Below are 26322 nucleotides of genomic sequence, written 5' to 3'. Positions count from 1 at the left end.
TTCGTGAAATTTCAAAAAGTGACATGTCTTTGAAGTTAAAAATATACTATTTCTTATGTAGCCATGTGAATAAAATTTATATGTCTAGAAAGATCTTGTTTAAGAGTTTATTTATATATCTTTTTAATCAATGTTTATTAAATATTTTAATAGAAAACGCGAGTTAAAAAGGAGGTACAAAAGGGGTATTGCTAAACTGCGCAAACTGCGCAAACCAAGCGCAAACCAAAAAAAACCCTGCGCAAACCTCCTCCAAATGGCTTATTATTGTTTCTATCATGACCAGGACTATCATAGCAAGTAATTTATGAAAAAAAAATTATGAAATTGCTGTAAGTTGGCTTTTTTTTTGGGCGAAAAACATCATTTTTTGGGTGAAATGTTAGATTTTACAGTGTAAATCGCGCAAACCAAAAAAAAACTGCGCAAACCTCTTCCAAATCACTTATTATTGGTTCTATCATGACTAGGACTATCATGGCAAGTAATTAATGAAAAAAAAATAATGAAATTGCTGTAAGTTGGCCTTTTTTTTGGGCGAAAAACATAATTTTTTGGGTGAAATGTCAGATTTTACAGTGTAAATCGCGCAAACCAAAAAAAACCTGCGCAAACCTCTTCCAAATCACTTATTATTGGTTCTATCATGACTAGGACTATCATAGCAAGTAATTTATGAAAAAAAAATTATGAAATTGCTGTAAGTTGGCTTTTTTTTGGGCGAAAAACATAATTTTTTGGGTGAAATGTCAGATTTTACAGTGTAAATCGCGCAAACCAAAAAAAAACCTGCGCAAACCTCTTCCAAATCACTTATTATTGGTTCTATCATGACTAGGACTATCATGGCAAGTAATTTATGAAAAAAAAAAATATGAAATTGCTGTAAGTTGGCCTTTTTTTGGGGCGAAAAACATAATTTTTTGGGTAAAATGTCAGATTTTACAGTGTAAATTGCGCAAACCAAAAAAAACCCTGCGCAAACCTCTTCCAAATCACTTATTATTGGTTCTATCATGACTAGGACTATCATAGCAAGTAATTTATGAAAAAAAAAATAATGAAATTGCTGTAAGTTGGCTTTTTTTTGGGGCGAAAAACATAATTTTTTGGGTGAAATGTCAGATTTTACAGTGTAAATCGCGCAAACCAAAAAAAAAAACCTGCACAAACCTCCTCCAAATCACTTATTATTGGTTCTATCATGACTTGGACTATCATAGCAAGTAATTTATGGAAAAAAAATAATGAAATTGCTGTAAGTTGGCTTTTTTTTAGGGCGAAAAACATAATTTTTTGGGTGAAATGTCAGATTTTACAGTGTAAATCGCGCAAACCTAAAAAAAACCTGCGCAAACCTCTTCCAAATCACTTATTATTGGTTCTATCATGACTAGGACTATCATGGCAAGTAATTTATGAAAAAAAATTATGAAATTGCTGTAAGTTGGCCTTTTTTTTGGGCGAAAAACATCATTTTTTGGGTGAAATGTCAGATTTTACAGTGTAAATCGCACAAACCTAAAAAAACCCTGCGCAAACCTACATGATGTTGATTTGGAAATACAGTAGAATGTTATAAAAAAACCTTGAAGGTAAATAATTGCGAAACATTTCATTAAATAAAGTTATATTTAAAAAAAAAAAATTTTCTTGTTTCTGTTTTTTTTTAAAGTTTGCGTTGTGAAATCTGTAATTTTCCCAAAAATTGTTTTACCCAAACAAAGGCAAACTTACAGGAATTTCAATATTGTTTTTTCATAAATTGTCTTCCTATATAGTTCTAGTTGTGTTCTTATCAATATTAATTGGTTTGAAGGAGGTTTGCGCAGCTTTTTTTGGTGTTTGCGCAGTGTGCGCAAACCTTGAAATCTGTGAAATCTGTAATTTAAATTTTTTATTTAAAAAAAACAGGCAAACTTACAGCAATTTCAAATTGTTTTTCCATAAATTGTCTCGCTATATAGTTCTAGTTGTTATCTAATCAATATTAATTGATTTGAAGGAGGTTTGCGCAGCTTTTTATGGGGTTTGCGCAAACCTTTGAATCTGTGAAATCTGTAATTTTCGCAAAAAAATTAAAGTTTTTCCCCCCAAAAAAGGCAAACTAATACAGCAATTTCAATTTTGTTCCCATAAATTGTCTCCCTATATAGTTCTAGTTGTGTTCTAATAAATATTAATTGATTTAAAGGAGGTTTGCGCAGCTTTTTTTGTTGTTTGCGCTGTGAAATCGGTAATTTTCCTAAAAATTGAAGTTTTTCACCCAAAAAAAGGCAAACTTAAAAGAATTTCAAATTTGTTTTCCCATAAATTGTCTCCCTATATAGTTCTAGTTGTGTTCTATCAATATTAATTGTTTTGAAGGAGGTTTGCGCAGCTTTTTTTGTTGTTTGCGCTGTGAAATCAGTAATTTTCCCAAAAATTGAAGTTTTTCACCAAAAAAAAGGCAAACTTAAAGGAATTTCAAATTTTTTTTCCTCATAAATTGTCTTCCTATGTAGGTCTAGTTGTGTTTTAATCAATATTAATTGATTTAAAGGAGGTTTGCGCAGCGTTTTTTGTTGTTTGCGCTGTGAAATCAGTAATTTTCCTAAAAATTGAAGTTTTTCACCCAAAAAAAAGGCAAACTTAAAGGAATTTCAATTTTTTTTTCTCATAAATTGTCTCCCTATATAGTTCTAGTTGTGTTTTTATCAATATTAATTGATTTAAAGGAGGTTTGCGCAGCTTTTTTTTTTGTTTGCGCTGTGAAATCAGTAATTTTCCCAAAAATTGAAGTTTTTCACCCAAAAAAAGGCAAACTTAAAGGAATTTCAAATTTGTTTTCCCTTAAATTGTCTCCCTATATAGTTCTAGTTGTGTTCTATCAATATTAATTGTTTTGAAGGAGGTTTGCGCAGCTTTTTTTGTTGTTTGCGCTGTGAAATCAGTAATTTTCCCAAAAATTGAAGTTTTTCACCCAAAAAAAGGCAAACTTAAAGGAATTTCAAATTTTTTTTCTCATAAATTGTCTCCCTATATAGTTCTAGTTGTGTTCTAATCAATAATAATTGTTTTGAAGGAGGTTTGCGCAGCTTTTTTTGTTGTTTGCGCAGTTTGCGCAGTGTTTGCGCAGTTTGCGCAGTTTAGCAATACCCGTACAAAAGCCGGCGAGCCGAAATCCGCGCGCTAAAAATAACTTCGGAAAACACCTACCCATTTTCAAAACACGATCGCTCGGCGACCATAATAGGTGGTGGAGTAATATTTGTTGCATGTTATCAGGCTTTAAATACTCTTTATTTTGATATGTAAATCGGTTATTATTATTATGTACATCCGCCTCAAATGTCAATTTTTCCGATAAAAATTAAATGTTTGAGTCTTTCTCATTATCAAAATCTGGGGAATTTAGTATTGAATTGAAGCTAATTTATATTCCTGTTTGATAAACTACATTGTTTTATTTTTCTTTGCGTGGTCGTCATGCGAAGAGGCCAACAAGACCAACCACTTGAAAAAATAATCCCTATCGAAAATAAAAGTATTTACCATTTTCCTTGCAGGGGGGTTCAATTCTCAGCTTATTACTAAATTACCGTCGCCCAGGCAATTTGCATGGTATGCATGTATTAGCGCGTTAAATTATGATTGGATACCCCCGCAGTGGACTGTTCCATTTTCGGAACTAGTCTTTCCTGCACACGAGGCATGGCGAAGAATGTCGCTTCTCATGGAATATTTGCTTCGAAACGTCAATCGGCGATCGGCCAGTGCGAGCCCAGCTACGATCGACGCGTAGATAATTATCATAACAATACATCGTAGGCTACGAACAATAATATCGTAGGCTACAAACAATAATATCGTAGGCTACAAACAATTCATGTATGCTACGAACAATTCATGTATGCTACGAACAATACATCGTAGGCTACGAACAATACATCGTAGGCTACGTTCAGGGAGAACAATGACCTACAATCTACCTACGCATAGACTACGAAAGGTTACGCATAGATACGAAGCAGTAATTTCTTTCTGCTAGTGACCACCTGCATATTGTACAGTAAAGTAGGCAAACACGGCAGCCTTTTTAGCTATGATCTCCTGATTTGGGGTCAATTTAAGGTCAACCTGGATTTTATGAATCCCATGTTTTACGTATGCCTTTCGTTCCCATACCGTACGTATGTAGTTGACAAAAATTTTTTTTAAATTGACATACCAAGTCTGTAGTACACACACTATTTAGTAACTTTTATGTTGGTTCAATGGGGTTTGCCATGTTTTGCGGGTTTGCATTACAGTACAGAAAGAAAGTACTGCAACTTTACCTACGAAGTAGCTTCGTAGATAGAACGTAGGCTACGTTGTTGGCTTCGTAGGTTCCATTGTTTGGCTTCGTAACCTCAATAAACAACTTTCAATGAGCTACGTTCTGAACTTCGTAGGGAGTTCGTAACCTATATAAACAACCCTGCGATGTTCTTAGTGAAGTAATTAAGAAGGTGTGAAATTAATGTGTTAAATTTAACTGGCGGAGGACCAAGTTGTAAATTACTAAAAAATAAATAATATTTTTTAATCGTAATCTTTTCCTTCGTGCGTGTTTACCTACTCAACGGCGAATATAAATTTCCCATGATGTAAACATAGAGACACGATCCAACACAGGTGAACCGCAACGAACAGGCCAACTAATAATAATATAGCGAACGTCCAGTCCATCCAGAAACGATGCCGAGAAAAAAAAGATCGTAAACAATTCATTCTAAATATAGTATCAGAACGTTCAATCGGTCGCTCAAAAAGACTGCCGACAGAAGACCGTAATTAATACAGACCTAGTTTTTTTTGGTCACATGGCATGAAACGCGATACTCTCTACTTTACCGCAATCTTTCACATGTTTTTTTTAACTTAGTACAAGAGGGTGGCTGCCGGTCTGACGACGATTAATAAGATCGTGTACCTGGATTTTGTGTCACATGACATGAAACATAATACTCTCTCTCTGAAACTGCTCACATGTTTTTTCCACTCCAAATTCTGTTCGGGCTTTTTTCTTTACACATGTCGTAATCATTTTAAAAGGCCTAAGCCAGGCCTATGTTAAATCTTAATATGGAATATATATTTATTTTGCATATATTTTGTTGGGTTAGGTGTCGTTGTTTTTATAATTCGTAGGTATTCCAAGGTAGGATTAAATAATTTTTAGTGTAGGCCGCCGAAACAGGCTAGCCTCGACTCTCTCTACGTGAGCTGAGGTCCACCGGCCCGATGTCGTTTCGTCGGCGGATTTCCGTTCAAATTAGGATAACCGATACGTAGGGCGGCTACAAAAATTGACGTCTACTATCTTTAGTTAGGATTTTAATTAGCAAACAATACATTGTTTGTCTGCATTGTCAATGCTTCTAAGGGCGATAACAATGGTGTTTACTAGCCCTACGAACCACCCTACGTAATTATCATAACAATACATCGTAGGCTACGAACAATACATCGTAGGAGAGAACAATACATCGTAGGAGAGAACAATACATCGTAGGCTACGAACAATACATCGTAGGCTACAAACAATACATCGTAGGTTACAAACAATACATCGTAGGCTACGAACAATACATCGTAGGAGAGAACAATGACCTACGATCTACCTACGCGTAGGCTACGAAAGGCTACGCGTAGATACGAAGCAGTAATTTCTTTCTGTACTGTAGATTATATGATTTGTATTGTTATGAAACACAAAAGCAACAAGCACAAGCTAAATATTATGAACGTTTTGTTTTATTTTCCTATTTTTAGAGTATGGTGGTTACAATGCACAACCCCAGCAGAGGTAAGTAATAAATAATACATTTTTTAAAAATGGCATGTTTCACAAAAAGTTACGCGCGCACACGCATTTAAAATTTCTAAATGCACATGTCAAAAATTCTCATGCGCGCGAAATTTTTTACGTGTAAGGTGCGCATGGAATATGAAAAACATGTTAAAAAAAAAAAAACATTATATTTTTCAAGCATTTCCTAGTAATTATGAAAACAATTTAGACCTTTTCCACTTTAAATAACGCCATACGAACACATTAAATTAGACAATTCGTGCACGTTTTTAATGAAAAACATTTTGCCAATCAGACGTTGTGACATCATCATATGGCCAGTTGAATTTTAAAAAAGTCGGATATTCAGATTTTCCGTTATAGTTCATCTTATTTAAAAGAAGGCGCATCTCAATTCTATGTATCAGAAATTTCTTCAACAATTTAATATGGTGCTGCTAAAACAATTATCTTCCGAAACTGTTATCTTCATGTTTAATTTTGATGACGTCATCATGTTAAAAATTTGAATAAAAGGTGGGTCCAGTAATACTACACTGTATGTAGTATGTATACAGTATTATACTGTATATACTATAATAAGGCATAAAATAGTCTTTAGAATTTAGCACCAACAACATAATTATTATCAGGTCATAAGTGCTGTAATCTTTTTCTGTTCGCATTTTCTAGTGTACGTGCACATGGCGTTTTGCGGATAACTAATTCGTCAAAGTGACGAGTTCAAATCTAGTTTTTTTTATTTTTGTAGTTACGGTGGTTATCCTCAACCTCAACAAGGTTCTACACAATCATATGGCCAACAGCCTTCGTACCAGGTAAATAAATCGGGGGGTGTTTTGAACATTTTTCATTGTTGTAGATTACCAATTTGCCATTAAGTTGCCTGTTCTTTGTGTTGCAATTTAAACTATATCCTCGTTGAAGGTTCGTTCATAGCCCACAAGAGTTTTGTTCAAATGTTAAATTGAATGAAATGTTTTTGCAGCAGGGTTATGGTGGTCAACCAGGAGCAGCATCTAGTGGCTATGATCAACCAGGACAAGTTCCACCACCACAGCAATCTTACCAACAACCCGCAGCACAATCTAACTATTCACAATACAGCCAACAACCGGCTGCTAGCTCGGTAAGCTCATCCTATGGAACGCCAAGCTATGGAGGCTCAACTCAACCACAAAGTTATGGTCAATCTGGTAAGTTGTGTCACTTTGTAGTAGACCAATAAAATGTCAAAAATGTTTTAAAAAAAAGTGATGTCTAGTTCACTTTTACATTACAGGCCAACAAAGTAGTTACGGTCAACCTCCAAGTTCTTACGGCCAACAGTCACAGCAGCAACCACCAACTGCAAGCAATACAAGTAGCAGTGGTTATGCTCCACCGTCTGGCTATAGTAGTCAGCAACCAAGTTACGGACAAAGCTCAACTGGAGGTCAGTCAAATTATGGATCATCAAGTTATAGTGGTGGAGCACCTAATTACCCACAACCTAATCCACCCCCATCATCTGGGTCTGGCTATGGTGGATCGTCTGGTGGTGGTAGTAGTGGAGCTGGAAACACTTATGATGGTAAAGCAATTCATTCACAGACAATAAAACGTAATAAACCAATTCATTCACAAACAATAAAACGTAATAAACCAATAGTCACATTCTGGTGTAAATAAGTGTCTTCCCCCTACCACTAATTAGGTGCTTTTTATATCTTATTAAAACAGCTTATATGCACTAATGTGACTCTTAATCTCCTCCCTTTGATTGCCTTAGGTGACTATTCCCACAGTATCTTTCCGTCGCTTGGTCAGTAATCATTAAAAAGGTGGACACGTAAGGGTTTATTGGGGCCATTTTTCTTTTGCACATTAGTCGTACTAATTTATACTTATTGGGTTATCCTTGGTGTGCAAAGCCAAAATAATAAACAAAATACTGAAGCAAAATAAAATGTATTATGGTACCAAACTTTTAACATAAAAGCTTTTTCTCTGCTTTTTCCTTCAACCCTCTTAGAGTTACTTGTAGAGAAAGTTTAAATGCTGTAGTTTATTTTGTGTCCCAAATTTGTTTTTTAAGGTGGATCAAACAACTATGGTAGTGGTCAAGGCAGTGGTTATGGTGGAAGTAGTTATGGTAACGGTGGAGGAGGTAACATTCATTTTTCCTTTTCTAAGTACTTGTTGAAACAAACAAGGCAAAAGAATAACATTCAAATTAATTAATATTGCGTCCAACTTGAAAGCAAATATTCAGGACAATATTTAATTTTTAGGTTATGGAAGGGGAAGAGGATCAGATCGTGGAGGTGGCAGAGGTTTTGGGTAAGTTTTTCCCTGTTTAATGGATAAATATACATGAAGGATTACATAACTAAAAATGCTGTCATTGATATTGTTAATTGCTAAACAGTGTGCCCAAACATGGTTTAACTCTTCACATATTTTCATTCCACGTTTTGGTAAAATTATGAATGAAATTTATAGCAGATACCGTTTTTGACATACAGTGATATTGTAGAAATTTAGGTTCTCTATTTTAAAGTTGGCCTAAAAAGGGTTTAAATTAGTGAAAGAGTTTACATACCAGATTGTGGTTATATCTTGTGCCTCAAATTTCAAATATTTTACATAAAAAATAATAATAAAGGTATGTACAAATTTTAAAATGCGTAAGGTAAGTATAGTTTTAGTAAAGGGCAAGTAAATATGGACACTTTAAAGCTGGTTAGAATATGCAATTATTTAAATTATTGTTATATACATTGTAAATATATAATGGAAGTGAATGGTTGAAGTCGTGGAAACCACAATGCCTTTATTGCCAATGTTTTCTTCCCAAGTTTTTTTCTAGTCCACAGGTAGACAGAGCACAAATATAATCAAGAAATAATAATAAAGTAGAATAACATTTCAGTGTTTGTGCCCTTTAAAAAAAATTAAAATTCAGTTTGTTTGAAATTTATCAATGCAATACAATATTGAAAACAAGAGGCAGCCACTTGTCACAAAAACAAGATCATTAACCATAACAATTTGTCTAACTCCCATTTTTGGTAACAAGAGATATTAAAAATATGGTTTTAAAATTACATATTGTGCTTTGTCTATACCAATACCTCTCCAATGCTAAATAGCTACTAAAAATGTTGAAACTGCAACAATTTGTATATCAAGATTTACAACTAATAGATTTGTGGCTTGTGGCTGATTTGCCTTGTTTTTACAATATGAGAGATTTTACAAGAAATTTACTTTGTTTTTCTACATGTGTTAACATAGTCAAAACAGTTTGTTCCTAGGTAATAACCAAATTAAGTATAAATTATTGTATATTGGGATTTTTCTTTTTTTAGTTGGAATATTTTCTGATATATTGGCTTCAAACTGGTATAAATACTTTTATATTTTATGATTTATGAAAATTTGTGAAAATTATATTACTTACATTATTTTGTTAGGTTCTAAATTTAAACTTTGTACAATGAATTTAACTTGATAATAATGTTTTGTTATAGTGTATCAATTTAGTAGCTTAAGTAATTTTAGATTTGTCATTTAGTAATTTATGGAAAAGTTTCTTATTATTTTTCAAATACAATAGATTGTTTCAGGCAAAAATACCTTGCCAGACCGATCACAATAATATTGCAAACATCAAAATCATTAGGTTGTTGTGAGTAGGATCTGGGAATATACAAATAACTCTATGCTGGATGGTAACAAGAGATTCAAGTAACATGAAATTATTACAATGTTGTGTTCTCAATATATACATCAGAGTAGGGCAAACATCATAATTACTTTTAACAAATAAACACTAATACATATCTTCCATTCCACGTGTCACATTCAACATTTTTGGGTTTCAGAAGTACAGTAACATAAATTTACCCTTGGCTTGTAGAATGTTGGCTTTCCAAAGAAACCATACCAAGATTAACTTGTAGTTATATATTTAAGAAGTTTAGTATGTTGAAAGAAGTTGTTTATATAAGTTGTGTTACATATTGTATATTGGTAGTTTAGATAGGTAAATTGTATAGATTGTACATGCCAATTTTCAGCCTCCAAGAATTTCTTCATAAACAGCGGACTGAGAAAAAAAAAAGAAAATGAGGAGCTTATTGTGTGATTGGGAATTAAGGGTGTTTAGTTTGATGACCCCAAACTTTGGAGGTATCAAACTACGCTTTCTTATCCCATCACCTAAGCATTCCTCTCTTAATTACAGTGATCGTAGCCGTGGGGGACGCGGTGGCGGCTTCAATAGGGACGGTAAGTTAGTCAATATTTGGCAAGCGTCCGTTACTCAAAAGTTTTAAAACCTTTTCTTGACATCACTGAACAGCTAGTTTTACATTGTTTTGACTAGCAGTTCGAGAATAATTAGCATCTCGTACAGTGGTCAAAATGCTCAATTCAGAGTTCATCTTATGAAATTTAGTGGGCCTTGTGTACAACAAGCTAATAAATCTGCTCCTATAACAATTATATCAAGAGTTTTTTTAAACCTTTCATACAGATTTTAATGCAGCGTGTTCCTAAAATTAAGTTTCATGTATCAAGAGTGTACTGTTGTATACCTAGTCCGAAATTGACAATATCCAACTCCTGGTTTTTTATTTATTTTATACAGTATAAAGTTGTTTTATTTTCATTGTTATTTAATTAGAATATTGTGTGAATAGAATAATTTGTGATCAAACTGTATACAGGTCTGCATTAACGCTAAATAAATCTTCCGGGAAAGAATGGGTACTCTAAATGTAAACAGTGAATCTAATGAATTACATTTTTAATGGTGACACATTTTTTTAACAAATAAAATTTATTCCTATCAACTGGTCTTGGTCTAAAATATATATAATACAGTGTATATATTTCCGAAAATAATAATTGTTTTAAAACACAAATGAGGTATTAAGTCTGGTATCAAATTCAATGGATTAGGCTCGCTGATAATGGTTGTAAAAGTAAAAAGGGTAGAAAGATGGTGCTGTTCCAATAAATGTTACAATACAAAGATAGTGTAAATAGACCTATAATTTTATACTTTTTAATTCAAATTTGTTGGGTAGTAATTAAAATACTACTGCTAAACAGGGAAATATTGTAGGTCTAATGTCACTTTTGCAATAAAGGGTTAAAGGAGTATCATTTTTTTTAAAATTTAAAACATAGGTAAAATAGTTCAAGTATGTTAATTTAAGAAAATTACTTTCATAGGTGGAAGCAGCAGGGGAAGTGGACCAGGAGCCGGTACTGGTGGAGGTGGTGGAGGAAATGCAGGCCGATATGGTGGAGGTAAGTCAATGATGCTAACAATTAATATGTTGTACAATGTCATTATTCGTAGTATGAATTATTTGAAGTGTTTGCATTTTCTATTACAGATACAGAAATGATTGAGATGCATGATACAATATTTGTCAGTGGCCTTGGTACTAATGTAACGGAAGAAGCAGTTGCTGAGTTTTTTGGCAACATTGGTGTTATTAAGGTAACAGAGTGGTGTAAATGGTTTCTCTGCTTTTCTTCTATTTTGAATATTTTATGGATCATTTTTCAGTGCTTAAAATCATTGTATTAGGCACTATATAAGACTACCATTATTATTATTATGAGTACATTAAAGATGTATTGTCCCTTTGACTAATAAAAAAAAATTTTTTTTTATATTTTGAAAAAAAGTTTGAAGTATCATAATAGTTATTAACTTTCACCAAAAATTAGTCAAAAAAAAAATAATTTAACTGAAATACAGACGTTTTTTTGTTAAAAAAAATAACTTTGACTTCCAGTCTAAGTTTTCGATCAAAACATATCTCATAATGCAACGCGCTTATTTGGCTACTCTGTATGCATAATCATAAAACTTCCTCGCAATCTGTGTGAAAAACCTTCTCAACTGTGACGAGTTGTAAACAATCCTAATTAGCATCATGCATAATGCATACTCGTGGTTTGAAATCTTTGTTTACTTTCGCTCGTGACGATTTTCCAGACGAAATGTAATCAAATTAATTTACCTGTTAATTACGTAAACTTGTTTTTGGCTCGAATTTTCGACCTAAAGTGAATAACTTTAATATAACTTTGATATGGCCAATTTAAATTTAGAATATTTTTTTTTTCATTTTTTGTGTTTCAAGGGACAATACATCTTTAAAGTCCCATTCCCTATGTTTTTTAGATCTAATTTAAGGTAACAAACTACATATAATGTAAAAATTACTGTATGGTCCTATTGAGGTCCTTTTTTCGTTAAAATGTGAAAAATAAGACGATTCTAATAATTTTAGTGGCCCGCTATAAATCCTAACGTGCATTGCGCGCGGATTGATATTTTTGTTTTTATTGTGTAATTCACCCACTTTTCGATCACGAAGCCAAATACCGAGTTTCCCCCAATTTGTATCAACAGAGTCTGGCAAAAACAAAAAGACAACTAGAATTTAATTCGTCACTTTGACGAATTATAGGTGATCATTTTTATCATTTTACTGAAATTAATTTTTTTTAAACATGCACGTACGTTAACATACGATCGGAAAATGTTGATGTATGCCATCCTATTATATGCTTATAGTGCTGAGTTGTGCCTATATGCCATATACAATATGTACAGTATATACAGTACTGTATATCTATATACAGTGTAGCATAGGTGAAATTACGGGACACACATGTTCTAATTTTTTGGCATGATGACGTTATCAAACTAAACTTTAAGATGACAATTTCGAAAGATAATTAATTGAGCAAAAAAATATAAGATTTGGAAAAAAATTTGGCAAGTAGAAGCGCTGTGCGCGCTCTTTGAATTGTGTATAACTTTGACGAAAAATATGAAAAAACTACTTTTTCACTTCAACTCGCCATATGTTAACGTCACAACATCCGATAGGCTTAATTTTTATATGAATTAATATCTACATTTCATCAGCTTTCATAATAAATTATAATCATCAAGGTAACCTTCAATTCTGAAGAGCTGTAAGATATTCAAATTTACTGCGAAGGTGAAATTACACGGCCTACGTTATTCAAGTTTTTACGCGTGATGACGTCATTAAAATGAAGATAGTGTCAACTCATGATAAAGATAATTAATTAAGCAAGCACATACTGAAAGTTGTGCGAAATTCGAGCACACATAACCAAGATGCGCTCTGTTGAATGTGATAATCTACACAAAAAGATAACAAATCCTAATTTTTAAATTCAAGTGGCCATTTGATGACGTCAAAACATTTTGTAAGTAAAATGTGTACATGAATTCATATCTACAACTCAATGGCTTCCAGAATAAGTTAAAAAAATCGGGGGTCATCTTGCATTCTGAAGAAATATTTTCATTTTAAAAAAGACCTATTTTTCACCATTTTCAGAACTTTTGTAAAATTAATGTGCGCATTTTGTCATTTTTAACGTGCTCGTATAGCGTTATTTTAAGTCGGAACTGACTCAAATTTGGTGAATGTACTAAGGATGGTGAGTAAAATGAGATTTGTAAAAAAAATTCATATTTTTTACGCTTTTTAAGTATCGCGCGCGCAAAAACGCATTTTTGCGCAGCAATTTTTTGAAACACGCAAATGGCCTAATTCATGCTCTAAATTGATCAAAACTTAATTTTGAGCGTTTTAAATTTTTAACACGTGATGAAACTACGTGCGCGTGCGTTTTTATTTGCTAATATTTTTACCCTTGATCTGAAGTTTACGTGTAGTGAATTTCATTAATATGTGATAATGAATTATGGAGATATGATTGATAATGTGATTTCGCAAAATGGCGTATAAATGTCGTCACGGATGAGTGATCACGCTGGAAAGCTTATTAGGATTAAGTTATATTATTTGAAAGATATTCTGAAATTTTTGTAATCATTGACATTAAACTTTTTGAGATAATTGTTACACAAAATAGTGTACAGAAACAATAAAAAGAAAAAAAATAATAAAGATTTTATACAATAACAATAGGTGATCATTTTATTCTAAATGATCACCTAATTAATGCAGCAACTATACATCGGGCTAATCTTGTTTTAATTTACTCAAGTAACGTGAAAAAAACGTTGTTGATAGGCAAGTAATATCTCTACATTGCTATCGCTTATAGTTATAGGCTGGCGACGGTATCGAAGTCGTTGTGGTTTCCATAAAACTTTATTCGGAGCCTAGGCAGATGAAAGTTTGAGATTTTAAAGAAAAAATATTTTCACAAGTTTTGTGAATGATATCAATTTTTCGCATTGACCACTCCAATCGCCATTTGCGAAAACGTGAATGGTTATCGTGAGCATAGCTAACTAGGCTAAGCCTAAATACCGTCCACGAGAGGACATTTATCGCGAGCTACTTAGGTAGTTGCATTGTTTCTTTCTTTTTATCATAATTTACCATAAAATGTACATTTAAGACGAGGAATGACCTGGTTTAATGTTTTAAAAGTAATATATGTGCATTATTTTTACAAAATGTCACAAACTGTAGGGAATGGGTCTTTAAATAAGGGAATTTTGAAGCAACCTATTTATTAAATACTACTACTACTATTATTTTTAATTTAGATGGACAAACGAACTGGTAAACCCAAAGTGTGGGTATACAGAGATAAGCACAATCAAAATGTACCTAAAGGAGAAGTGACTGTAACGTATGATGACCCTCCAACAGCCAAAGCAGCCATCGATTGGTTCAATGGTAAGTAACTTTTGCAAATGGTTTTTTTTTTGGCGCAGAGAAGCTTGTTTTTGTGTTAGGAATTCTAAAAATCTGTAAATTAATCTAGAGCTTCTTAATTTGCATACAACTGTACTTCTGTTGCATTATGCTTTTGAAGGCATGTTTGTGTTGTACTATTGTATTTGCAGGATGTTTCTTGATTTTATTATTAATTCTTCAATGCTTTGTTTTAACCGTGCTAAATTAGGTAATATTGTAATTTCAGGTAAAGATTTCCATGGAAACATCATGAAAGTAGAACTAGCAAAACGTCCAGCAACGTCAAACTATGGTAAGTTTGTATTCAAAAACATACTGTCATGGCAATAACCAGAATGGAAATGAATTGTGTTGCCTTCTGGTTGTGATGTAAGCGATGTTAATTAGCTTTTGTATATGATGATACTCGGACACCTCTTGTATGATGTAATGAAATGATTCTATTCACGAAATATATCTGATGCAAATATGCTTGCTGAACATTAATAAAAAATAATAATTAGTTACTCGTTAATACTAACAAGTTTTTTCTTCATATTGTAGGTAGAGGAGGTGGTAGAGGCGGTGTTGGTGGAGGAGGATTTGGACGTGGTGGAGATAGAGGAGGAAGAGGAGGTGGATTCCGCGGTGGACGAGGACGTGGTGGTGGTGGTGGTGGAGGTGGTGGTCAAGGTGGTGGACCTTCAAGAGATGGTGATTGGACATGTCCAGAAAGGTATTCAATTCAATTTTTTTTATTTCGGAAATATTTCATCCCTATCAAAACCAAAAACAAATTTGCAAACTCTAAGCTTATACTGTATATATAGAATACTACTTCATCTGCAATACATTTTTTAGTTATGGAGAATATCTTTGCAAGAATATTACAACTATTCAACATACATAGTAAAACACACAGAATCTTAATGTTTGTTTATATTTATTGCTCACTATTTAAAAAATAGTTACAAAAAATACATATAATCAATGATTACAAAATATGAGAGCAAGAGGATGACTCTATAAGCTCAAAAGCTTGTTTCCATAGTGGTCCTCGAAACATATTACTATAAAGCAGAAAACAAAAAATCATAAATTTCCCCAAGAAAATAATCTTTCTTTGCTGATTTCACAAGCCGTTGAACTTTATTGCGTAATGCACAGTATTTTTTGCGAATTTCATGATCCTTCATTGTTTTGCCTTGCCAAAATATGTATCCCTCTCTTTGATTAAGTTAACGGCTCTCTTACATATATACAAACGCCCCGCCAGATATATTTCTATCCTTTCTTAGAATGTTAAATCCTGGAATATTTACTTCCTGATCCAATACTGAAGTATCCAACCATGACTCAGATATTGCAATGATGGCTACCTTCGTATGCATAGCAGTATACCTCAATTCATGCACTTTCGGCAACAATGATCTTGTATGGCAATGATGGCTACCTTCGTATGCATAGCAGCATACCTCAATTCATGCACTTTCGGCAACAATGATCTTGTATGGCAATGATGGCTACCTTCGTATGCATAGCAGCATACCTCAATTCATGCACTTTCGGAAACAATGATCTTGTATGGCAATGACGGCTACCTTCGTATGCATAGCAGCATACCTCAATTCATACACTTTTGGCAACAATGATCTTGTATGGCAATGATGGCTACCTTTGTATGAAGCTATGCGGCCTAGCATGGCCGGCACAATGTTTTTTTGGACGGTTTTATTTGGTAATAGGGTTTTCTTTTCTGGACTTAGTATTATGAATATATTTACATACGTATTTTATCATGTCATAAATTTGCGTTTGTAAAATTGAGAATTTGTTGAATTGGGGTTTGTAATTGAGGGGGCCTGCTGTTTATTCAAATGACAGGAATTTATTGATGATGTTCTATAAAACAAATAGTGAATGTCATTTGGTGAATGATGAAGAAAGGTTATATTTCAACTCGGTTTTGCCTCATGCCATCATTTGTACTATTCCACTAAACATTCATTATTTGTATATTAGATAACAATTGGTCAGTCTTAATTGGATTTAAATTGGGATTGTATTGAACACTAAACAATTTTCATTTAATTTCAGCACTTGCGGTAACAACAACTTTGCATGGAGGGATACCTGTAATAGGTGTAAGACAGCAAGACCAGGAGGTGGGGGTGGAGGAAGAGGAGATGGTAAGAATATGTAAAAATTATAATAATAAAAAATAAATAATAATTTAATTCAATAATTATGTCGTTTTAGTACTGCAAATCTATCAAGTACTTGGAAATCCAGTAATTATAGCCATGCATACAAATTTGATACGGTATAATATACAAATAATGTTTGAGTTAAATTGGTGGAACTAACAGTTATAATATATATTTGTCCTGAATTGATAATTACTGTTTACATGTTTTTGATTTTCATCATTCATTTATTTATTTTGTAGTCTGTGTACATATAACAAATAACATTTATTTAGCTGTGTTATAAAACACAATGTAAGCTGCATACAAATAATGTTAAAAATGTTTTCTTATAGGAGGACGAGATTTCCGTGGTGGTGGACGTGGTGGTTTTAGTCGTGGAGGTGGACGCGGAGGTGGTCGTGGAGGATTCCGCGGGGGCCAAGGGGGTGGTGGATTCAAAATGGGTGGTGGGCGTGATGATCACAGAAGAGAGCGACGAGATCGCCCCTATTAATCTTGCGGTTACTTTTTTTGTAAAATAAGTTGTGGTACTTGATGCTCATGCATTGTTAAACAATTGATGCTATCTGTTGCAAACAATTTTACTATTGTGTATGACTCGTCATTATGTGAAAAATTAGTATGTAAGCCTTTTTTAATGTTAATCTAAAAAAAATGTCTGATCGTGCCTGAACTTCTTCACATGTTGTTGCCAATATGAAGGTTGATATTTGTTGCAGTTTAGAGTTGTGATTTAAAAAAAAAAGTTAAATAAATCTTAGTAGATGTTAATAAAATTAGTTTGTGCTTTATCTTTGACATTGAGAGATTTTAATACCACATCCAGTATTTATAACATTGAGATAAATATTTTGAATATGAAGTATACTCTGCAAAAGGTTTATTTCATTCAACATTTGCAATATGAAAATTTGGGGTTAGGTTTGATTCACCGTGCAAATAAGTCTGGCCCTAGTAGTGAACTAGTGACTGTTATTAAAATGACATTCTGTATTTACTAAAACTATTTCAACCATTGTAATGGTCACTCTCGCAGTATCCTGTGTTTCTTTTGTTTCATTTAGTAGCTTCCCAATGTCATTCTATTTCTATGTCAAATCCAAGATTTTCATAATCAACGACACTCTTTTTTTTCCACTATAGTGCTCCAAAGGATTAAAATGTCTGTATTGACTGAAATTGTTTGATCCAATTGTAAAAGCTACAAGAATTGTTAATTCGCGTACCTTTTGTCAGCTTTCCATTGTCTGCCAGATCCACAATCGTCAACTCTATTTTGTAATCATTTATTTGATCAAAATCAATAAAATTAAAACTTAATAAAATAGTATTAAAAAACAAATAATTTTAAAATACTTAAAAACAAGTTTAGAGTGAAGTTAAAAATTAAGTTTGGATGCTATGCCCTTTTAACTACATTTCCTAAATGCATTTACACTCTCTGTACTTGTTATTGTACTTGGTGATTTGTGCCATTCTTTTAATTACCGAAGCATAAAATGTGCCATCTTAACATTTGAAAAAAATGGTGGAACAAAATTAAAATAATTAAGTCGGTGTCAGATTAAAAAATATTCACTAAAGATTGTGTACACCTAAATAAAATGTATGTAGTGAATGAATAATTATTTCATTGTTTTTAGTTTTTTGGGGGTTATTTTCGGTTAAATATAAAAATGCACCTGTGATGTTAAATATCTAGGGTGCATTTTTTTGCAGTCCTTATAACAATAAAATACACAATTTTAGTTTCTAAAAAGCCACCAGCTTTAAGCAAATTTATTTGAATATAAGGCTGTTGGACTGTTTTTAAATATTGGCGGCGATTTTGAAAGGCGCTCTCATATGTTACCACATTAACTATTCAATGATATCTTAATTAGTAGGGTAGGAAGGAGGGGTTACCGTGCACCCCATGATGTATTTTTTTAATGTACATTTTTGTAATCCTGAATATATATAATTACCATTTTTTGATGTTCCCAAGACGAAATATTGTCCCATGGGGTTTTTTAGGGGCCATTTTGGTGGCCATCTTGGATTTATCAAAATCCTAAATATAGACGGTACTTGACAAAGAGTGATCATAGAGGTCTGATTTTGGTCTTAAATTGTTCAGAATATGCACATTTCTATGTATTATAATGAAAAGTTTTCGTTCAAAATGGCCGGAAATGCCACTTTTGACCTTTGACCTTGTTTTTACATAAGGGTCATATCTCGGTAACCCTTCCTTCCTACTAGACTAAATGATTTACTCTCGTCACTAAATATCCAAAATGTAATGTTTTATGCTTGATATTGAATTTTAGCAGCCATTAAAAAAAACGCCCTCATGCTAAAGTTCTCCGGTTTCAGCCCTTTTATATATTTATTGTATTGTAATAGAACATTTGATTAAATGTAATGTGAAATGACCGGAAGTAAAGTTATTGACATTTGACCTACTGAATATAGGGTTATTATGTTTACAATTATGTTATGTCCCATGTTTATTGTTTGAAGGTTTGCATGGCGAAATCAAATGTTGATATAAAGTTTGTGGTACGTGAGGACGATAAAGTATATTGATCGAAACGTCGAGAAAGTAATACGTGCAGATTTGGACAAAAATCCCCATTTTTCCCCCCATGACAATGCTGTGGGTATATATATAAATCCAAAGGCAAATTACTAAAAAAATGACAATGCTGTGGGTATCAGTGGCTGGATCTCAATGGAGATACAAAAAAAAAAGCGAAAAGCTAAATCAAAACGATAAGTAAAACTGCCAGAAAAGTTACACATCAGGCAAAGAACATTAATTCTAAACCGCCCGGTGATATACTGAAGTTTAATTAATTAATTTGAAACGATAAAGATGAGAAAATCTGTGAACCGAGAGACTCGAACTCGGACTGTCTGCTTGATATGCAGCTGTCCTAACCATTAGACCACTGGGGCTTTCATGGTATATATAGATTTACGATCCTCGCAGCAGTAGTCATGTGATGCAGTTTCAACCAATCACGTTCACGTATTTGCATAGGCTATTTAATATTAACGGTTACATGTATATTAGTAATAAAAAATAGAATAATAATTATTTATTAAGGGTCAGTTTCAAGCCAGAATCCACCTGAGTGAAAGCCATTTTACATAAATTATGATATCGAAAATCAGTTTTTATGGATATTAATATAGAAATTAAAAGTGTGGGAGGAGGGCATGCTCCTTTATATCCGCTAGTATATTCACTATTATTCACTGGTTATTTAATAATAATGGTAGAAAGAATAGTGAATCATTCCTTTACTTAGGGAAAACGTATCACGGTTGAAGAACGAACAAAAGAATATAAGGTGCATTGTTATTTCACGATTGTAGGAACGGCAGTCTTTGTTTTGAAATAGTCGATGTGGACGACGACGTGAACAACCAAATCAAGAATTTTTAATTTCCGGTTTTATAACAATAATAGTTATTATTAATATTATATCACACACAAGTTTAGAACATGAGTTGTTGCCATGTTTCTTGCGAAGATCTGGGCTTATCTACAAAGGAGAATGACACGTTTACAAAAGGGCAGGTAATTTTAAGTCTAGTCTAGCTCTAGGCCTAATAGTCGTACTAGGCCTACCTGTTAGGCCTAACTACTGTTACTGTATAACAAAAACTTAATCGATATCATACGTTGGTTTAAATCCATGGAATAAATACACCTTAATCGGTAAAATAGGATAAAAGAGTAGTAGAAGAACAAGAAACTCTCATCACATGGATCCCAACTTCTTCATCCAATAGCAACAACTCACAGAAATCCCATATTTAAATCCTCCATTTTTGATTGAGGATCGAATTGTGCGAGTCGAGTACAAAGAGATAGCGCGAAACCAGTGGGAAGATACTGTTAGTGTCGGCGGCATCGTACGGTGTTTTACGGAATTGTCATCAAACGCCCAAACTATTTAGGTATATGTTTTATTTCGTATACTCATGTACTTTCGAAATATATCCCATAAAATGGGCGGCCGTAGGCTACGTTCTCCCTTTCCATTCTTTTGTTTTGTACTATGATTATTTATGATTATGTGAATGAATACAAAGAAAGAAAGGTAAGGTAAAAATTTAAAACAAAGAACAAACTAAAAAAAAAACTACAAAGGGTTTAAAAAAGATCAACAAATTATATAGAAAACAAATAAAAGAACATATCATCATGATAGTCAAGTTAAAAAAAACAAAGAAAAGCAAAAAACAACGGAGAATAATTGTCAAATCAATTGCCATGTCAAACAAAGGTAAGCTTATTGGACGTTGGCAAACAAAATACCAACAATAATTCAACGTTTGCCACACTAGAGCAAATTATGTAAAAATTGTCTCCAAAATACTTGTTTCTAATATTTTTTAAAATGTAATTGCAAATTTGACGGTGAATTATCGATCATGCAAAGCGTACAGAAGTATAGCCTATATAGACTTGCAGTAATAACTACTGTACATTGCTTTGGTTTAAATCAATAATGTATTTTATTCATAGGCCGAGTAGTTTTATTTTAACTTAAATAAATTCACTTTATTCATTATCTTATCTTTTCAGTGCCCTTTATGTTGTAATCGATTGACATACGTCATTTATCGCATAGTTGTGGCTTTCTATTACATTGTCTTCTTGATATTGTATCTAGTAAGATTTATGGAAGAAATGGGCTTCCGCCTATTTATATACGTAACCAGTTGGTCGGTAATTGTATTTTCCATATACAACGTCATCGCTATGTTAAATAGTATCATTTTTACAAGATCTAACACAGAAGATGAAGATAGTTCAAAGGAAAACGCTATGACGAGGGATAGAGCTATAAGTTCTAACGGACCAGGTACTATTGGTCGACAGGTGAATGAGAGTAAGTTGTTCATTCAATTATCTATTTGATTTGTGTCGGTATAATCCCAACAGCAGTCCAAATTTCCAAGATCTAATAATTTTATGTTTATACAATACAATACAACGTTTGTTTTATACTTGATATGACATATTATATTAAATTGATAGCAAATTCGTCTCAATATCACAACCCCAACGTATACGCCTCCTCGTCAAATATAGTAAACACAGGGTTGAGTTCTATTCTATAGGCATTTTTTGTTGATATGTATAAAAATGTAGGCCTATATTTTTTTTTCAGGAATATTCAATCAGTCAAACGCATTTCAACGGATGGTCGTAAAACGCCGTATACAGCACAAAATGTCAATAAACAAAAAAACACAATGGCTTCTTTTTAATATTTCATGTAACACATCGTTTATAATTTCTACAGTTTATTGGACGTCAGTGTATGTTTTGAACTTGTATGATAAACCAAATACTGCATTTGACTTTGTCGACATTATCCACATAACCGTCATTCCATCGGTTCTTTCTTTGATCGAACTAGTACTTTTTGCAACGCCCGTGCACTTTGTACACTTTCATTACACGTGGTGGTTTGGACTTTTATACGTATTTTTTAATGTTGTTTACTGGTTGGCTGGTGGAACTAATGAACATGGTGAACATTATATTTATGATCTCACAGACTATGGTGAAGATTTTCTTACGGCCATTATTTCAGTGTTATGTCTGTTAATTGCTGTTGTAATTTCTCAAGCCAGTATGTGGAGTATCTATTGTTTACGAATGCTTGTTTCAAACCAGAAACCGATCGTGTGCCAAGATAACACAGAATCAGTGGAAATAAACGTTCCAATTTACGAGAATTTGGGATTTGAATCACCATATGCGACTGTTATGTAATGTTAGAGGGCGAATGTGGACTAAATGTGGAAGATTACATTCAGTAAATTCAATCGAACAATAAAATTTCTTTTAAATAGCCTATACACTATTCAATCTGACAATCAGAAGTGAAAAATTATGGTATACCATCATTATTCAGACAAAAACTACCGATAATAATACTTCTAGTATTCTATATATTGTTTCATTGTAATCGGCTGATTGTTCATAGTTTTCTCCATAAATATATTTACAGATTTTACATTCTATATTTGAGTATAATATAAATAAAATAATTGAATACAGTATATAAAAACTCACTCATTGTTTAACTAAGAGGATTGTATACAATTTAATGACAAAAAAAGATGATGCATACAAGTTTTCTCTATAACGCACACACTGCAATTAGCTCATAACATGAATCCATGCTCATAACGATCAATCTAACAACATGATGCTGAGCTTCGACAATCAACAAAGGGTTTATCTGAAGATAATTGTATTGGCCCACTTAAAACAAAAATAATGTAAGATAGGCCTGTTACAAACGCTAATGTAGAAAACGCCAGCTAAAGTCGAAACAAACGCTAATGTAGAACAATCCACCGCTAATGTAGTAAAACCGCCAGCTAATGTAGAAACACCAACAGCTTATTTAGTAAATAAAAATCAACACCAGCTCAAATGCATCTCTTTACAGTCTATTCACCTCTCGTAAGCGATCGACTATCAAAAAGGAGACATCTCGTAAGCAAAACGTACATCGTAAGCAACCACCCTCGTTAGCGACCACCTCTATTGAACGACCACCATATCTGTTAAGGGACCGCTTCTCATAATCGATCACCTCTCGTAAGTGACCACCTCTCTCTTTACTTATCAATCTATCCACCTCTCGTAACTTTCAACAAGCGACCATCTCCCTAAAACGACCATACATCGTAAGCAACGTCCGCTTCTCATAATCGACAACCTCCCATAACGACCACACCTCTTTTAAGGGACCACCATTTCTCTTAATGGACCGCTTCTCATAATCGACCATCTCCCGTAACAACGACCTCTCGTAAGTGACCACCTCTATTGAACGACCATCGTCTCTGTTAAACGACCGCTTCTCATAATCGACCACATCTCTTAACGACCACCTCCTCTCGTCGGGGAGAGAGAGAGGTTGCTGTCCCTTAAAAGAGGTGGTCACTTACGAGAGGTGTGGTCGTTAAGAGAAATGGTCGCTTACGAGAAGTGGTCGATTATGAAAAGCGGTTCCTTTCGAGAGTTGGTGGTTCTTTAAAAGAGGTGGTGACTTACGAGAGGTGTGGTCGTTAAGAAAGGTGGTCGCTTACGAGAGGTGATCGATTATGAGAAGCGGTCCCTTATGAGAGGAGGTGATCACTTACGAGAGGTGTTTGATTATGAGTGGTCTCTTAACAGAGATGGTGGTCGTTCAATAGAGGTGGTCATTTACGAGATATGGTCGTTATTGGATGTGGTCGATTATGAGAAGTGGTCCCTTAGGGGAGAGAGAGAGAGGTTGTGGTCCTTTAAAAGATGTGGTCTTTAAGAGAGGTGTGGTCGTTAAGAGAGGTGGTTGCTTACAAGAGGTGGGCGATTATGAGAAGCGGTCCCTTAACAGAGATGGTGGTCGTTAAATAGAAGTGGTCGCTAACGAGGGCGGTTGCTCACGATGTATGGTCGCTTACGAGATGGCCGCGTTTTGAAAGTCGATCGTTTACGAGATAGCTAAAGTTTGTTTCCCACTACGACGCACCGTAAGAACGTAAACGTAATGCAAGCGTGTTGACCAATGACAAGCGACAGTTTAAATAATCCATAGCTTGTGATTGGTCAACTCACTTACGTTGCGTTACGTCCTTGCATTGCGTCTCAAGTGGGAACCAAGCATAAGTAAAGAGATGCATTTGCAAATAATTTAGACATAGGGAGGTTTGTGAAATAAAATATAATATTTTCTACATTAGCTGGCGATAGTAACTACATAGCTGGGAGGCAATGTTTGTTTATACTACAGTACATTAGCTGTTGACCGTTCTATATTAGCTGGTGTTGATTTTTATTTACTACATTAGCTGGAGGTTTTACTACATTAGCGGTGGATTGCTCTACATTATTATTATTTATTGCCAAAAACCAGTTACAAACATACAAAAACACAGAAACTAAGGGAGTAGGCAGGAACCTAAAAGTGAACCTAATCACTATAATAAGAGTTTAGACTCCATACTCCCAAAGTAACAACTATGATATATTATACAGATATTGACTGCTTAGAGGTTAAATATAAGATTTGACATCCCCGAGGGAATGATATTATGTTCGAGGGAATATATATTTCCCGAAGCGCCAGCTGAGGGAAATATATATTCCCCGAGAACATAATATCATTCCCAAGGGGATGTCAAATCTTATATTTAACCGATATAAAAGGCAATATCTGTTATATTATATAGCCAAGAACAAGTCTGCTGGTGAAGCTAGGCTAGGCCTCCTATTCTATATAGTATTTGTATTGTATGTAAACAAGCCTCCTGCCTAGACACCTTACCTTGCGAAGAATAATATACAGATAATTACTAATTAATGATTCCTTGGCAATAAAATATTCACTTAGGCCTAGGTCGTTTAAATTAACAGGAGAATTTCCATCAATAAGCCTATTAATAATAATATTATAATCAGGTAGGCCGAATAAACAATTCATCGTCTTCTCTTCGAGGTGAGCTAGCCGAATCACCGGATGTTCAGCGCGTAGTTACTAGGTTACTACCGTGAGTATTGACCAATCACAAACGGTGTTTCATCACATATCGGGAGGACTAATAACAAATGAGGGCGCTATGTATGCATAGTTTAAATAGTTTAGATGAATAATTTCTTCAAGCAAGCTGCGTGGCGCAACGGTCTTGCATAGTGCGATGGTGGAGTGACAATTCCACCCGAGTTCAAATCCAGTAGATGACTTTTGTTTATTTATCGGCAAACGCGAGTGTTGCCACACGAAAATTACACAGTCAATATCATCGAACTCGAGAATGTATATGTTTAATGACAGAGGACACGATAATTACGCGAAAATTAATCGGTCAATATCATCGTTCTCGAGGATATATACGATTTACGATCCTCGCAGCGGTAGTCATGTGACGCAGTTTCAACCAATCACGTTCACGTATTTACATAGGCTATGTAATATTATACAGATATTGACTGCTTAGAGGTTAAATATAAGATTTGACATCCCCGAGGGAATGATATTATGTTCGAGGGAATATATATTTCCCGAAGCGCCAGCTGAGGGAAATATATATTCCCCGAGAACATAATATCATCCCGAGGGGATGTTAAATCTTATATTTTACCGATATAAAAGGCGATATCTGTTATATTATATCTAAATATCTAAACTATATTAGACAAATTTATAAAAATAACTAAGGGATACAAGAAAAAATACTTAAAATCGAATCAACAGCGGTTGTTTCAACATTAGCTGGCGATACATTTTCTACATTAGCGGTCGTAACAAGGCCTATGCAACAAATAATGATCTTACATTGCATTTATAGTTTTAAATATTGTTTTTGTGGACCAATACAATTTAAGAATCTTCAGAAATAGAAACGATCGAGATACGTTGCCTATCTGTCTATTCAACATGATATATAGGGCGTGTTTTATTCTGGGCTCCAGACGGTGTTTGACTTAATATTAGTAAAAAGATAACTATTTTGGCACATATGGCGTTTCATAGGTATAAATTTGTGCTGAAAC

General features: G+C 33.8%; 3 protein-coding genes across 5 annotated transcripts in view; 2 read left to right on the top strand and 1 right to left on the bottom strand.

Annotated features, from left to right (window-relative positions):
• The window catches only part of LOC144858628 (uncharacterized), a 29903-nt gene extending 11520 nt beyond the window's left edge, over positions 1-18383 (top strand). Inside the window, exons 2-16 of one of the 2 annotated variants that reach the window (XM_078714717.1) lie at positions 5800-5833; positions 6591-6657; positions 6828-7035; positions 7122-7412; positions 7917-7988; positions 8113-8161; positions 10071-10114; positions 11066-11143; positions 11233-11339; positions 14418-14550; positions 14798-14863; positions 15115-15286; positions 16648-16739; positions 17093-18126; positions 18254-18383. In XM_078714717.1, coding sequence (XP_078570843.1) covers positions 5800-5833; positions 6591-6657; positions 6828-7035; positions 7122-7412; positions 7917-7988; positions 8113-8161; positions 10071-10114; positions 11066-11143; positions 11233-11339; positions 14418-14550; positions 14798-14863; positions 15115-15286; positions 16648-16739; positions 17093-17253 — 1574 coding nt within the window. In that variant the 3' untranslated portion in view covers positions 17254-18126; positions 18254-18383. Of the gene's footprint in view, positions 1-5799; positions 5834-6590; positions 6658-6827; positions 7036-7121; positions 7413-7916; positions 7989-8112; positions 8162-10070; positions 10115-11065; positions 11144-11232; positions 11340-14417; positions 14551-14797; positions 14864-15114; positions 15287-16647; positions 16740-17092; positions 18127-18253 lie in introns of those variants that run through there. The other variant, XM_078714718.1, reaches the window with a different exon arrangement.
• Positions 18384-18552: 169 nt separating this feature from the next.
• The window catches only part of LOC144858647 (uncharacterized), a 50585-nt gene continuing 42815 nt past the window's right edge, over positions 18553-26322 (bottom strand). Inside the window, exon 2 of the mRNA XM_078714744.1 lies at positions 18553-18563. The gene's annotated coding sequence lies outside the window, so the exon portion shown is untranslated. The remainder of the gene's footprint in view (positions 18564-26322) is intronic.
• LOC144835955 (uncharacterized) lies at positions 20136-22723 on the top strand. 2 transcript variants are annotated; one of them, XM_078691090.1, is made up of 3 exons: positions 20136-20331; positions 21346-21652; positions 21935-22723. In XM_078691090.1, the coding sequence occupies exons 1-3, from the start codon at positions 20257-20259 to the stop codon at positions 22543-22545; spliced, it is 993 nt and encodes a 330-aa protein (XP_078547216.1). In that variant the 5' UTR covers positions 20136-20256; the 3' UTR covers positions 22546-22723. The 2 variants fall into 2 exon arrangements, with proteins under 2 accessions (XP_078547216.1, XP_078547217.1); XM_078691091.1 differs by having other exon boundaries at positions 20139-20331; positions 21534-21652.

This window comes from Antedon bifida, chromosome 2, assembly GCF_963402885.1.
Source record: "Antedon bifida chromosome 2, ecAntBifi1.1, whole genome shotgun sequence".
NCBI lineage: Eukaryota > Metazoa > Echinodermata > Crinoidea > Comatulida > Antedonidae > Antedon > Antedon bifida.
This window is presented reverse-complemented; position numbering and strand designations above follow the sequence as displayed.